The sequence below is a fragment of the Teleopsis dalmanni genome, chromosome 1 (genome assembly GCF_002237135.1).
Source record: "Teleopsis dalmanni isolate 2A chromosome 1, ASM223713v2, whole genome shotgun sequence".
NCBI lineage: Eukaryota > Metazoa > Arthropoda > Insecta > Diptera > Diopsidae > Teleopsis > Teleopsis dalmanni.
The window spans coordinates 6879111-6893594 of NC_051846.1; the positions used below are offsets into that span (position 1 = coordinate 6879111).

The 14484-nt window shown below is 32.1% G+C and overlaps 5 protein-coding genes across 5 annotated transcripts in view; 3 read left to right on the top strand and 2 right to left on the bottom strand.

Annotated features, from left to right (window-relative positions):
- The window catches only part of LOC119684191 (erythroid differentiation-related factor 1-like), a 6512-nt gene extending 5575 nt beyond the window's left edge, over window positions 1-937 (top strand). Inside the window, exons 9-10 of the mRNA XM_038098205.1 lie at window positions 46-735; window positions 814-937. Of these exons, the coding sequence (XP_037954133.1) occupies window positions 46-735; window positions 814-937 (814 nt within the window). The remainder of the gene's footprint in view (window positions 1-45; window positions 736-813) is intronic.
- A 3437-nt stretch (window positions 938-4374) lies between these two features.
- Window positions 4375-4967, bottom strand: LOC119673537. The gene is made up of 2 exons (XM_038084834.1): window positions 4882-4967; window positions 4375-4804 (listed from the first exon to the last, which is right to left on the bottom strand). Exons 1-2 carry the CDS (start codon window positions 4906-4908, stop codon window positions 4376-4378), a joined length of 456 nt encoding a protein of 151 aa, XP_037940762.1. The 5' UTR covers window positions 4909-4967; the 3' UTR covers window position 4375.
- Window positions 4968-7802: 2835 nt separating this feature from the next.
- On the top strand, window positions 7803-9263 carry LOC119671697 (E3 ubiquitin-protein ligase NRDP1-like). The gene is made up of 2 exons (XM_038082446.1): window positions 7803-7856; window positions 8601-9263. The coding sequence occupies exon 2, from the start codon at window positions 8606-8608 to the stop codon at window positions 9236-9238; it is 633 nt and encodes a 210-aa protein (XP_037938374.1). The 5' UTR covers window positions 7803-7856; window positions 8601-8605; the 3' UTR covers window positions 9239-9263.
- Window positions 9264-11092: 1829 nt separating this feature from the next.
- On the top strand, window positions 11093-12158 carry LOC119673182 (microtubule-associated protein RP/EB family member 3-like). The gene is made up of 2 exons (XM_038084418.1): window positions 11093-12016; window positions 12074-12158. The coding sequence occupies exon 1, from the start codon at window positions 11194-11196 to the stop codon at window positions 11950-11952; it is 759 nt and encodes a 252-aa protein (XP_037940346.1). The 5' UTR covers window positions 11093-11193; the 3' UTR covers window positions 11953-12016; window positions 12074-12158.
- LOC119673183 lies at window positions 11536-12999 on the bottom strand. The gene is made up of 2 exons (XM_038084419.1): window positions 12901-12999; window positions 11536-12824 (listed from the first exon to the last, which is right to left on the bottom strand). Exons 1-2 carry the CDS (start codon window positions 12925-12927, stop codon window positions 12390-12392), a joined length of 462 nt encoding a protein of 153 aa, XP_037940347.1. The 5' UTR covers window positions 12928-12999; the 3' UTR covers window positions 11536-12389.
- Window positions 13000-14484: the final 1485 nt, after the last annotated feature.

A 14484-nucleotide genomic window follows, 5' to 3' on the forward strand; every position in this document is an offset into this window, starting at 1 on the left:
GTTGGAAGGATGTAATTTAGATTTAGATCAATTATGTGATCTAAGTGATCCAATTGATGGCCCAATTGATGATCCTGACGCAACTACAACTGTACTTCCGGTAACAACAACTGCACCACCCGTTACAACAACTGCACCACCTGTAACAACAACTGCACCACCCGTTACAACAACTGCACCACCTGTAACAACAACTGTGCCTCCAGTAACAACAACTGCACCTCCGGTCACAACAACTGCACGTCCAGTCACAACAACTGCACGTCCTGTAACAACAACTGCACAACCCGTTACAACAACTGTACCTCCAGTAACAACAACTGCACCTCCAGTAACAACAACTGTACCACCAGTAACAACAACTGCACCTCCAGAAACAACAACTGCACCTCCAGAAACAACAACTGCACTTCCAGAAACAACAACTGCATCTCCAGAAACAACAACTGCACCTCCAGAAACAACAACTGCACCTCCAGAAACAACAACTGCACCTCCAGAAACAACAACTGCACCTCCAGAAACAACAACTGCACCTCCAGAAACAACAACTGCACCTCCAGTAACAACAACTGCACCTCCAGAAACAACAACTGTACCTCCAGAAACAACCACAGTACCTCCTGCAACCACAACAACTGTGCCACCTGTAACACTCCCAACACCTAACGAAGTATGTTTCGGATACACAGCCGCTGGACGTTATCCATACCCCGGAGACACCGGATGTACAAAGTATGCAAACATTTTTTCTTAAAGTCACCATTGATTTGATTAATTTATCCCATAATATTTTTAAATATTACTTTTTAGTTACGTTTACTGCTTCTGGAAAGGAGGTTACTTACAAGGTACGGCGATGACATGTCCCGCAGGATTGTACTTCAGTGCAGAAGCCAACAATTGCATTAACGTTAAACCAGCCACATGTGTGTAAATTAGAACTTTCTGAACCCTAAATTATAGGTTTTCCTAGCTATAATTTTCAAAGTGAATATGACTAGAGTATACACCACTTTATTTAATAATATAATTTAAGTAAAATAAATATTTTTAAAATAAAATATTTGTTAATAATAAATTACATTGTACTATATTACTTAATTACTAATTTTTCATAATAAATTAATAAATAAAAAAATAAGTAATTATAATTGATTTAATCAGTGCATTGCGGGTGTCATGATGAGAATTTCTTAAAAACAATATATTCATGGACGTTATATTGAAATTTTTTTATATTCTGCAAATATCGAGAAATATTTGTATATACTTGAATAAATTTGTATGGTATATTTTTATGACAAATTTGGTAACTGTTCCGAAAATATATAATTACTAGTTAAAGACTAATAATTCCTTAATAACTTATTTTGTTGATTAAAAATGGAATTTCAACTCAAACACCTGATATGAACATTAATACAGTCGAAATAGAGATTACAAAGCTTCACAGCTATGAAATATCACTTTATTATTTAATTCCCAATACTTTTTGGATCAAATATATATAGCTTTAAATGCAACCAACAATAGTTAAGAGTGATAGAAGTATAAACATACAGAAATTAAAACAACATTTTTATCAAAGCCTATTAAAAACATTACCGAAACATATTAAAATTATAATGAAACAAAGTGACTTCTGGCCGATTCTATATACTGTTTTATATATATATATATTGATATATATATTAATATATATATATAAATTTTTATATACGCATTATTAATTATAGGTTTATTATGGGTTGCTTTTATACCGTTTATAAAACGCTCAGTTTGGTTTTGAACATGATATCTATTGCATTTATGGGTTTGATGACGTTATTTATTTATAACCTCATTTCGTGGTCTGAGTAACAAAAAGAACAGTTACATACTTTATGGACAGAACAGGAACTAAAACATATTCTTCAGAAATTACAGCAATCAATGTTGTCAGAGTTGTTTTTGTACGAAGTCGTTCGTTATTTAACTCCTTAATGTTTTAGAATTGTATAACTATACTTCGAGTGATATTTATCTCAGTAAAAATTGGAATAGTAAAAATTGTCTGTGTATAAACTAAAAATATCTAAAGATTATTGACGTAAACAGGTAAAATAGAAAAAAGTAATTTTCAACTAATTGTGTTCTCTCTGTTCCTTAATAAATGAAAAATTGTTGTCTCCATTACTGACTCAGAAGAGCTGAAAGTGAATCTTCAAAATGTAGTAAATTCAAAGCATTAACAACAGTAATTATATCTCAAAACTTTTTCGTCTAATATAAGTTTTAACACTAAACTATACATGTGTGTATATGTAAGAGTATAAGTTATAACCCTTTATAAGGTTACAAGCAAAAATAAATGTTATGGACACAATCTCCATATATAGACCTCGATAACACAAATAATAGTCAGAAACGACGATTCAGCATACAAATGAAACATGAAATTGGATAAAGGATTTGGCAATATAAGAAGGTAAGAAATAAATCGATTTCAAAACTTTCCAATACCTAATAACTACTGTGTGTCTTTAATTCTTGAAGATATATAAACAAGCTCTTGTTGCATAATTTTCTACAGTCTCAAAGTGCAGAGTCGATGTGAAATTAAAGCATTAGAGTCTTCTTTAATAATGACTTTAACAGTGGCTATTGTTTGATATCTGCATATTTTTGATGGCAGCTTGGAGCTCAAAAAGGTAAACATGAATTTGAACAATTATGTTGAATATAAGATTGGCATAATGCTTTAAACATTAAAGAAGATTTTAGGTTGAAGCAAATGTTAAACATAATCGTTCAAAGTGAGAAAAGAAAGGATCAAATCGTACACCATTAACCTACCATTATTCTCTTATAGATGTCGCTGCAATCTAACAAATATCGCAAAGGATTCTTATTAAACCAGGCTTATTGAATCGTGTGTTAGGTTAAGTAAGGTTATACCGACGACACAAAAGATCTGCTTATAAGAATTAACCTATTATGTCACAGTACAATGGAAAAATTAGAGGTTGTGAAACCACCTTGAACGTGTGGCAAAGCTTGAAATTCGTTTTAATGAGACCAAAATCCTTAACAAAAGACACGTATAGTATAGTAAAGTATTAGAAGTATTAGGTAGTACTGAGAGTAATCTCTCAATATTATATGAATGTGTCTTTATATATACTTTTTTGGAGAATTTTGCATCATATATTTTGAAAACAATAAAAAAAAAAATGTATGTTCTCAAATATTAAGAAGCATAAAATGAGATTGTTATTGTTTTTGAGAAAACGCAATTACTACTTGCCATATGTGCCATTAAGTCTGTCCGCAAGATATACATATACGTCTACTGTTATTTAAATTCATTAAAGTTCATCATTCTTCTTTACGGTGCGTGGTATTAACACTATATTTTGACAGAAAAGGAAGCTCTTCCGTTTCAATTCCTAAGAGCTTCATTATTTTGCAATTTAATCTGCTGCCGGTATTATTAGCATATGCTTTTAATTAAAATCTCCTATGAAAGGATGAAAGGATATAAACAGCCATCACATAAAACAAAAAAAAACACGATTTCAAGTTTTCAATTACCACGCACATTCCATATTTCCACGATTTTAACAGAAACGCAACTCGAACAAAAATTACACAACAGTCAATATACCCGAAACGGGTAGGCCACTTGCCTCACATCGCATAAAATTGAGTTGGTTTTTACATTTAATGTTAAATAAAATCAATGAGAATTTTGAATAATATATTACATACATATATTACATCCAATAGTGAATACAACACTTTTTCTACTCTGCTTTGTTATGGCACATTTAATAAATGTCTATAGGAAAGGGTAGCTATGTGCTATGATTCACGCAACTAAATTTGTGTTAATAATTCTCATTAGGTTTAATTTCCCCTAAAAGTGCCCTTTTAGGGTATTCTATTAATGGTAAAAAAATTGGCTGACTTCAAGGTGCTGAAGATCATTTACCAAGTCTTTCGTTAATAAACTAGCATTGTTCAGCCAAGATGAACTTATGAAGCTACCCAAACATTGTAAGAGGTCATATATACACTAAATTCAAAATGATTTTGAATAAAAATTTTATTTCAAAAATCTGCAAAAAAAATTGGGGATACTTTTTATAACGCTTATTAGTGTTTTGATTTCCGTCTTCACATTTATTTCTCTTTTCTTAACCAAGAAATTATGCAGTTATAAGTATTCATTTCTTTACTGTAATTATATGGTAGTTACAGATAAAACATTAATTTTTATTTTTTTATTTAAATACAACTTTATTTATTTTCTTATTAATACAAATAAGGAAAATTATTTCTATTTTCAAAATTTAATTACACAATTTTATATTTAAACTATTACTTAAACCTACACAGCATTTCGTTGGCACTCTACTTCACCTTGCACTGAACTCTCCGGAACACAAATTTCAGGGGTTGAACTGCTACAAACCCATCCTGTAGGACATGTGGCAACATCATCGGTTACCACATCACCGTTGCATAAAGCGTACTGAGTGCGACTGACACAAGTGAAAAGCTTCTGGTTGTTGCAAACGCTGCACCCTGAGGTTAAGTCACAATGTGGTTTAACACTAGGACCTTCTGCAACGCATATAACTCTTAGATCGGTACAAACATTCGCGTCGGGGCAGTGAAAAATGTATCTGTTATCAATTGTTTGATCGTGACAAAGTCGGAAAGATGTTTCGTTGATACATGCAACACTGTTAGATTCGCAAACATTACACTTTGCACTTGCATGCTGCAATAGAAATACTGCAGCTATTGTGAAGCACTGAAATGTTTAGAAAATTTTTATCACATCCTGAGTATATCATATATTATATATATACTGAAGATATATATTATTACCAATAGAAAAACTTTACTCTGCTGCATGTCTTCCTTAGTTCTTTTGAATTTAATGAGTTTTGAATTACTGATTAATTTTCACAGCTGAACAACCATTTATATACGAAGACTTTTTAATCTTTAAATAGTCTAAACATCTCATACACATGTGAGATAAAATTCATTATAAAAATTTTAAAATTCAGGGACACAAAGTCATAATTAATTTGTTTTTATTTTTTAAATATAATTCTTATGTTGATAACATAGAAATCTGTTTGATAAGAGAATATAAACGGCTTCTCATTGCTCTACACTCGGATGTGACAAATTCAAATATTTATACAAGGGTTGCACACCTATTCAAAGAGGTTGTTTTTTTGGAGTATTTGTATATCAATGGCATATACAATGAGAAGAAAGTGGAGTGGATATATTTCTTCTCTGAGACATAAAAGGGTCTTAAGTCGTTGTGTATTTCAGGGGGATCACACTAAAAACACTTCTTGCGAAAAGTAGTGTAAGTCATTCGTAACTGTAGTAAGTAGTGTTAATAGAGGTATTTAGAATAAAGACTTGTTTTTTGTCAGTAAACATCCATCCATAGTACATCCGCATGAATGATATGTTAACAGATCTTAGAATAGATCCGGTTAAAAATACATAAGGGACAGAGCCCTGAAGCTATATACGAAAACCGACAGGCTACCCTATTTAGCACTATCTAATCTCAGAGTAATCACTAACCGCACGGGGCGGTACGCAGATCTTAGATCAGTCATTGAATAATCACGAAGCTTATGAGGAATACACAAATTATTCAGTGAGATGAGTAGGACTCTGCAGAAACCCCTCAGCTATCAAAGCGTAAAAGTGACCAAATACACTAATTCGGAATAGGCTCAACATTAACATAAAGATTTTATTTAGTTATTTTATTTTCAAATGTTAATTTGTAAAACAAAAAAAATATTTTGCATTCTTAGATCGCCAGTTCCCTGATATTTAACAAACATTATATTTCACTGTTCCAAAGTTATTTCAAAAATTTATTTTTAAAATAGCTTTAATTCTCTTATTTTCGAAAATCAGACTACGCCACTGTTATATATATATATGCTGAAACAGTATATATGAATTTATACATACGGTTACGTCTCAACCGTATTTATGGTATATTTAAAGGAGATTTCTTTGAAATTGTTTATTATATTCATATAACAAAATATAACAAATAAGGCTTTTACTATGAATACAAGGAGAAAAGAAAAGATTTTATTCATCATAAACATATAGTATTTGTGATAAAATTAAAGAAAAAGTGTCAATTCACTAAGAAAAACGGTTTTAGAATAATGCACCCGAAATGCTTACTTCTGCCATATTAATCACCAAACTGCCCTCCGCAGCTATAATCAAATCAATTATTAGATTAAGCTTCTTTGCTATGTGCAACTAATTTAATCTTTCTTAAGTACTCTCACTTAAGAAAGATGTGGTCCACAAACAGTTTTACTCCAAAAAAAAATATCGATCTTAATTGAAACATTCCATCTATTTTTGTTTGGAATCCTTTACGACTACATTAATTATAAATGCAAGCCTAAGGACAATCTCTGTTTCATTTCTACAGTTTAAACCAGATTTAACCTTACTTGCATCGCCGATTACCTATTTTCACACATTCGATGATAACTCACCCGTTTATTGACTTTCATCCCACTAATATCATTTCTCCCAATTTCATCTTCATTATTATAGAATTGGACAAGCTTCTATAATATTTCCCACTCTACTCCAATGAGGGGAAATCTATGCTCTCAACTATCTTTCTATACAAGCACGTCTTTTGTAAACATGGTCTTATAGAACTTTTTCATTTTACATTTTTTGTGACTGTTCAGGTTTGATCTAAGTAATAAGGAGACTGCTAGGTCGGGAGTTTCTAATCGCATCTAAAGGTATGATATCCTCAACAGTTAACATTTTGGCACAAAAGAATATTCATTCTGTTCATCCGTTCAACAATAATCAATCAATATTTTATTCTTCGAGTACTAGCACCTAATTATGATTATGTTCCTTCTATTCTATAGTTTCTCTTATTTATGATTGGGTATTCTAAGACTCTAATATATTTCTATACAACTACGGTTTTTGCGACCAAATATTTATTCCCAATAATATTTCTCTGAAACCAACAAATACCCTAATTAGACTTTCACCAATCTTACTTATCCTTTTATCTTCACCAGCGTTCTCTGACAAGTGATTAAAACGCCAGTCGTAATCTATACGACGCTTATTAACAGATTTACTAATGGTCATGTCGATAGTTAGACATACAAGTATTAGTGTCGATTCATTTGAAAATATTCCTATGTAAACACAGGTATACTTCAGGTAAAGATTAGTTTGCTATGCATTAGTTGAATTTGATTAATAAAAGTTTAATTTTATATTTTTTACTAAAATAATGATATACATAATTTCGATAGAATCGAGAAGAGATTCATTCTCCCTTTGTTGGCATCTATTACAAATTAATTTGTAAAAATTTCATATAATTGCTATATTAGATTTAAAAAACTAATTAACATAAGTTTTGGATGTATCTTCAAACGCCCTGGCATTGGAGTTAAAAATTATTCAAGGAAATAAAAATTGGAATGAAGGAAGTACTCAAAAATTTATTGTGAGTTTGAGTAGATAAATCATTGCTGAGGGGCTACTACTTGGTTATTAGTATATGTGATCGAAAAGACAATAAGTAGTGTCCAGTATTTAATAGTCATAAACAAAAGCGGTGAGATATTTCATAATTTATTTGTAGATCAAAATATTTGACTTGTCTTATATATGAAATAATTTTATTAATAATAGTATTTTTTCCATTTCTATTTTATTGTACAATTTAGCTACTTTCAATATTGGTGTGAGTTCTGCGGAAATAGTGGATACACCTCTGGACCCCAATGCCAATATTAGACTAAAAGGTAAATTCACTAAAATTTTCGTCAAGTTCTGAATGTTTAAGTCTCTAGAAAGTTTGTGTGGGGAGTCGAGTTGTCATGTTGAAATACAATAACTTTCTTCTACATCAAATTTATTCTTTTCCTCGGTTTATTTCTTCAACTTTAATATTTGCTGACTATATAGGTTGGATTCAATCATTTGATTGAACCTATTTAGTTTTTAATATATAATCTTCAAACAATTCCGTTAAATTTAATGCGTCACCTCACTTGTCATTTAATATTTTTTTTTCATGGTGAAAAATGATCTTATTTGACGAATACTGTTTCATACAACATAATCGTATGTGATTTAATTTCCATTACTTGAAAGCATATACATATATTAACAAACCTGAAGTCTACCTCAGGGCGCACATGAAGATATGCTGATCTACGGTCCGTCATCAGATAAAAGATAAATAAATAATAATAATTCTAGTATAGTTAAAGCTTATTGCGGGGCTGGGATAAGCCCCCAGCCACAAAAGAGTAAAAGTCCTGCAATAGCACTAACTTAAACCAAAACAACAACAACAAATAATATAAATAGGTTTTATCCCATTCACCAGTCATTTAAAGATTTTTCATCATATTTTATGAGACGCCCAAGCATCGCGTATTGTTTTGCGATTAGTAAAAAGTTATTAACAATTATCATTCATTTTTATTTTTTATATTATTTAATAATATAATAATATTATTTGTTTTCAAAAATAATTTTAGCAAAAATGGGTTATGAAATCAATCGTTTCGTTACATTCGTTGATGAACTGCTCTTGTGTGTCATATGTAACGACGTCCTAGAAGATCCTGTAAAATGTGATGCGTGTGTGGCTGATTTCTGCCGTGCTTGTATATTGAAATACTTATCTGATCATTCAAAGTGCCCGGAATGCAGACATTCTTTAGTGAAAGAGGATTTGACAACTTCATCTCGAGTTGTTCGCAATATGTTAGCTGACCTAACTATTAGTTGTGAAAACAGAATTCATGGATGTGAAACTCAACTCAAATTCGATTCATTGCAAAAACATGAGGATACGTGTGATAAGAATCCCTTCCGATGTCGAATGGGTTGTGGTTTACTGATAAAAGATGACAACCACCACTGTGTGAGTGGCCTACGTCAAATCTTGGAAATGCAAGCACAGCAAATTCAAAATTTACAATTAGACCGAGCTCAATTGCAATTCGAAACTAAAATTCTTGTAAATAAATTAAATGCATTAACCGCGATAAGGCTTAAACTTCTACAAAATAGTATGTTCAATCCTTTTTTCAAAGTCGGAATCCTTGCTGCTTCCTTATTCCTTTATTTGAATAATTTCATTAAAAGTTTTTACTTGAAAATTTTTTCGTGATGCTATAAGATGTCAAATTAAACATATAAAGAATATATAATATAATAAGAATATAAGCGTACAAACACAATTAAATTTATATTTAAATGTATATATATATATAAATAAATTCCACATATTTATTTAAGTAATTTATTTATCGTATGACGATGTGAGTATATAAAGTATATAAATGATCAAAGCCCTAATCTCCTGTCCTAGGATATTATCAAGAGGCATTGCTTATATGTCCATCATCAAACATAAGAAAGCATGTGCCCGCCGGAGGGTCTCATAGACACTCCAGTCAGCTTTTTAAGTTTTATTTTGTCTCAGAATGGATCTCAGAATGGCTATAGGCTCCTCGGGGAGGTATGCAGATCTGAGGTCAGTTATTGCTTAGTCTGATGAAGTGATAAACAAAAATTTAATCAAAGCATGCAGAGGGGTTATGAATGAACATCGCAGTTAATAGAGATAAAAGTACTCAAGTGCATTGAGTTAACTAGCCTCGTACTATAAAGGAAACTTTCTTTTATAATAAATATATATATGTATGTTATGTAGAAATATGCACATAACAACAGTTAATACCAAAACTAGTTAAAAGTGAACTAACGAGTAATTAGATTTTTTTATGAAATGCTTTCTAAAATCTACTCAACAATAAGATCATGCAGTTTTTTATAAGAAAAGGCCGGATTAGACCTATAGTGTTGAGAAACCTACTAGTTTTTAATTTTCTAGCTTACCACGTATCTCAGGATATCTCTGCAGTGCTGTAAAAATATCGAGGTCTCGATAATACAGTGGTCTGATTTTTAAGAGCTCTTTGTTGTTGTCACCTTCTTGAAATAACCCATCTTTGTAATCCATTTCATTTGTGATAAAGTTTTGCTCAACCTTACAGAACAGGTTGATTTTAATATATTGCGAGTTAAAAAGGAGCGCGAACAGTCGTTTTAGAGTAACTTAGGTTGGTAGATAAAGTCAGAGTACGAGCAAAGCCGCACAGCAATACACCCCCATTTATGTAAAAGTAAACCAACTCGACAAATTTATAAACTAGACTCAGTCCCTGATTTTACTGGATGACATCTTGGTTGGATGATATCTTGGTCAGGGCGGTAAGAAAAGAGGCTATCTTTTCAATGATGGACACTGACACGTGAGGTAAAATGCGGTTTCCTCCTCATCTGCACAGCAACAATCACGACAAAAGTGTGTATAAGGTAGACCCAGTTTCATAGCATGTCTTTCTTATATGCAGTGACCCGGCACAACAGATCCAGTATTGCTGATCAGTTAAATATTAGTTGAAGAATCTGGTTAATATGTGTTATATGCAGTTTGGACGAGATCAATCTTGAAATCTGATAGCAGGGTTTATCAGCTCAATTTTGTTTAGCTATACTCAGATATTTTTATTTGATTACCAGCTTAGGCATTGCAAGTCGAACACAAATAGCTGAAAAATAGCTATTGCAAGTGGGACACCACTATCTGAGAAATGAATGTCAGGGAGTAGAGTACCTTCCTTGGCAAAATCGTTTGCGCTACAGTTGTCCGAAATGTCTCTATATCCAGGCACCCATGACAGCTGTACACTACACGCCTAGCAAGGTTATTAAGAGAAGCCCGGTATTTTCAAATTATTAATTATGTAGCTGCAGTACGTACCGAAAACAGACATTTTGATAACTAGTAATTAACCACACTACACTGACAACTATATACATTCTAAAGATTCCAACTTCATACCTCCCAGTGAGAACTTACTGTCAAACTTAAGAAATAGTTTTGATGAAATTTGACTTAGTAACCAATGTTTTTATAATAATATTTAATGATGTACTTTTCTTAAAGATTTTTTTATTATTTTTTATTGATTATTCTAAATTGTAGTTTATTCGAAATTTGAAATTCTAAATTTGTAATTTGTAATTTGTAATTCCAAGACAAGAAAAGTTGCCAGAATGTCAACGACTTCGTGCTGGGCCTTTGAACCAAAATCGAATTGTTCAGCCAATGAACTACTCGCTTGGCTAAATGGCATTGTAGGAGCTGACTTTGGAGAAGTTAGCGAATTACGTACTGGTGCAGCCTATTGCCAAGCTATGCATTATCTTTTCCCATACACAATTGATTTGAGAACGGTTGTATTTTTTACTAATGTGAAAATGGATTGTGTACATAACTATAAGTTGCTGCAATCAGCAATTGACTCTCTCAGATTTGTTATCAAGTCTAAGATAATACCGATATTGGATATTACTGAGTATCGCTATATACCAAATTTACATTTTCTAATTTGGTTTAAACAGTTTTATGATTCTCACTGTAAAAACTCAACTAGCACTCGTGATCATGTTGCAGAACGCTTCAATCAAAAAATTGGTTATGGCACTCCAACCAATGAATCCGTACAAAAATATATAGCGGTTGCCAATACCAAACCACAAAGTATCCATAAGGCTGAAATTATTAAAAAGCTGCTTGATATAAAGGTTGGTTCAAAGAGCTCAGAGAAAGACCACAAGGATGCTATGCTACAGAGCGTGCTTGCTGAAAGGAATTCATATAAGAAAAAATTGAATAATATTGAGGCAGTGTGCAAACAATACTTGACTAAACATCCGTTTGCTTACAAAATGGTGAAAATCCTACAGGATGTTAAAATACAAGAAAAGTCATTTACTGCACAAGGATCATCAAAACCAAACGAATTATTGTAGTACTTAATGTAATTTTTTGCTTTATAAAAAGTAAATAGTACTTCGTCATATATATGGAAGCCAGGTATTGTGCAAAAGTCACGAAAATCTAAATATATTTATTATATTTTCTTAAAAACAGAAACTCAATATCCATCCGGTGTTCGCTGATATCATTCCTTGGTATTAATCCACGAAGAAAGAGTAATAAATCTCATAAGATAAAATGCAACTTTTTTTGAAATGCCTTTACATTAAAAGGTGTATACATATATATTAATGTACTTTTTATATATACTTGTATGTACTTATATATACTTGTATATGGAAATTGCAGAATAGCCCAAATAATCGTTTATTTCCGCCATATTACATATATATTAACAAAAACAAATCACTTTTGTAAGCAGTGCAACTTAACTAAATTGATGCTGGAAAAATAAGCTCTATCGATAATTTTAGAGCGTTATTGGGTCCCGATCACAAGATAAAGAAGCAGGTTTATTACAATCGTTAATGCAAATTGCGCTTGAAGTAGTGTCACACGTGAAGCCGTCAGGACAAACTCCAACATTAGCGGTTATTTCTGATCCACTGCATTGTGCGAATTGTGTACGACTTATGCAGGTAAACATGTTTGTGGGAGAACATATAGCGCAACCGGAATCAGGCGTGCATGACGGAGTTATACCGCTATTAGCTGGCATGCACTTTAGTCCATACCCTGTACAAATTCCATTGTCAGGACAAATAAAAGTAAACCTTTTATCTATTTGACCACCGGCACATATGTGAAAATGGGTTTCATCAATACAGGCTATGTTATTTTCTTGACATTCATTACAATTTCCATTAACTTGTAGAAAGTAAAAAGAGACTGCAAAAATGAGACACTGAAAAATAATCATTTGATGTAAATGATGTTATTACATTTTTAGTATAAAAGTAACTACAATGATGATTTCATACCAAAATTTTGACTACTCGTTGCTGCATTTTTAAGCTCTTGAATCCGTTCTGTTGCGTTCCTATTAGAAAACTGTATACTTTTAAGGAAATATGCTGCTTTTATATTTGACTGTGTTTTTGTTTTATACGATATTCATATAGGGTTTCAAAAATTAACCAACGCTTATATTGTTATTTAGAGATTTAGATATGTACTTAACAGTGCTAAAATAAGATAAAATTTTATGCATTTTAGACTTCTGACATTTAAGATTTACTACCTACGCAAGTCAACAGCTTATGATTTCTGTTTCAGAGAAAAAATATTATCTACTTAATAGCTGAGTGAGATAATATATAGAAATGCTTTGTAATATACAATTTTCAAATCACAATTTCAATTCACCTTAATCAAAAACAATAATAAACATAAGAACAAGATAAGAACAATAACAAAAATACAATAATAATAAAAGCCATAACAAAATTTGCTACTGCAAAAACAAAATTTCTATATAATTACACTAACAAAACAAAGGCGTATATTTCATTACTCAGGTATAAAAGATGCGTAAGTTTCTGTCCTCTATGATAATGCCAAGATCACTCACATTGACGAGTACCTCACTCGGCTACACAACTTCATCCTGACGTGTCCACCCCCAGCACTCTCCTTTCTGATCTTGTCGTATCCTTACGCTATAAACCACTCCCAGTATCTTACCCTATACATCGATGAGTTAGACCTTGATGCTTCCATTATCCCTGCCCATGCTTCCTGGCTTTGATTAACGTAGTCCACCTGATATTAAGTCTATCTGCTCATATTTTTATCCCTTGATTACTGAAATGAAGTTACCAACTTGGTGTGAAAATATTCTCCATTCATTCCTAAGAGGTGATTTAAGTTGGTATAACTCACACACTGTAGGTTTCCATGCTTACCACCTACCAGAAAAGAAGAAAATCTGGGCAGCCAGTAACGCAACGAACTGATATGCCGATCATTTCAATAAGTGCTGAGTATGAAAGTAGTAGAAATTTACATCTCTACTTTTTGCAATTCTTTACAAGTGTGATGGAAATTTCCATTGCTATCACAAATCCATCGTCCACGGCTTATGAATTCAACTTTTTCAGACAATCTTTAAAGCTAAGATAGAAATCAACATTTCTGCCACAATTTCTTCTACTAAATTAACATTTCCTAGCGATCTACGGTTATCACCAACTCAATTCTTCCCACGACTAAACATTCTCAATCCTCCCATATTCGCCTCAGCCTTCGACTGTTCCAATCAAATAAATTTTTGTAGGACTGGATCTGGAATCCGGTGAGCTAAACCTCGGCGAAAAAGGTGCGTTGCAGCTTATTCTATTCACTTGTTATTAACACTCTCTAATATAAATGCTCTTTTTAATATTGTTTGTTCTATTCAGAAGATGAGTTCAGTAGATTCATCTGATTTTCATCGAATCGAAAACTCATGCTGGGAACTGAAATAAATTATGTTATAATGCTTATCATGATGATTAGGATTAGGATCTGTGCTTGTCAGATTTGTTGCCGGTTTTCATTAGATGCAGTTTATTTTTTACACGGCG

Bases quoted from the DNA above. Each gene is read 5' to 3' on its own strand.
- LOC119673537 (XM_038084834.1), bottom strand. From the start codon at position 4,908: ATGCAGCAGAGTAAAGTTTTTCTATTG. The intron at 4,805-4,881 runs GTAATAATATAT...TAAACATTTCAG, and splicing joins AGAGTAAAGTTTTTCTATTG to TGCTTCACAATAGCTGCAGT.
- LOC119671697 (XM_038082446.1), top strand. From the start codon at position 8,606: ATGGGTTATGAAATCAATCGTTTCGTTACATTCGTTGATGAACTGCTC.
- LOC119673182 (XM_038084418.1), top strand. From the start codon at position 11,194: ATGTCAACGACTTCGTGCTGGGCCTTTGAACCAAAATCGAATTGTTCA.
- LOC119673183 (XM_038084419.1), bottom strand. From the start codon at position 12,927: ATGCAGCAACGAGTAGTCAAAATTTTG. The intron at 12,825-12,900 runs GTATGAAATCAT...ATTATTTTTCAG, and splicing joins AACGAGTAGTCAAAATTTTG to TGTCTCATTTTTGCAGTCTC.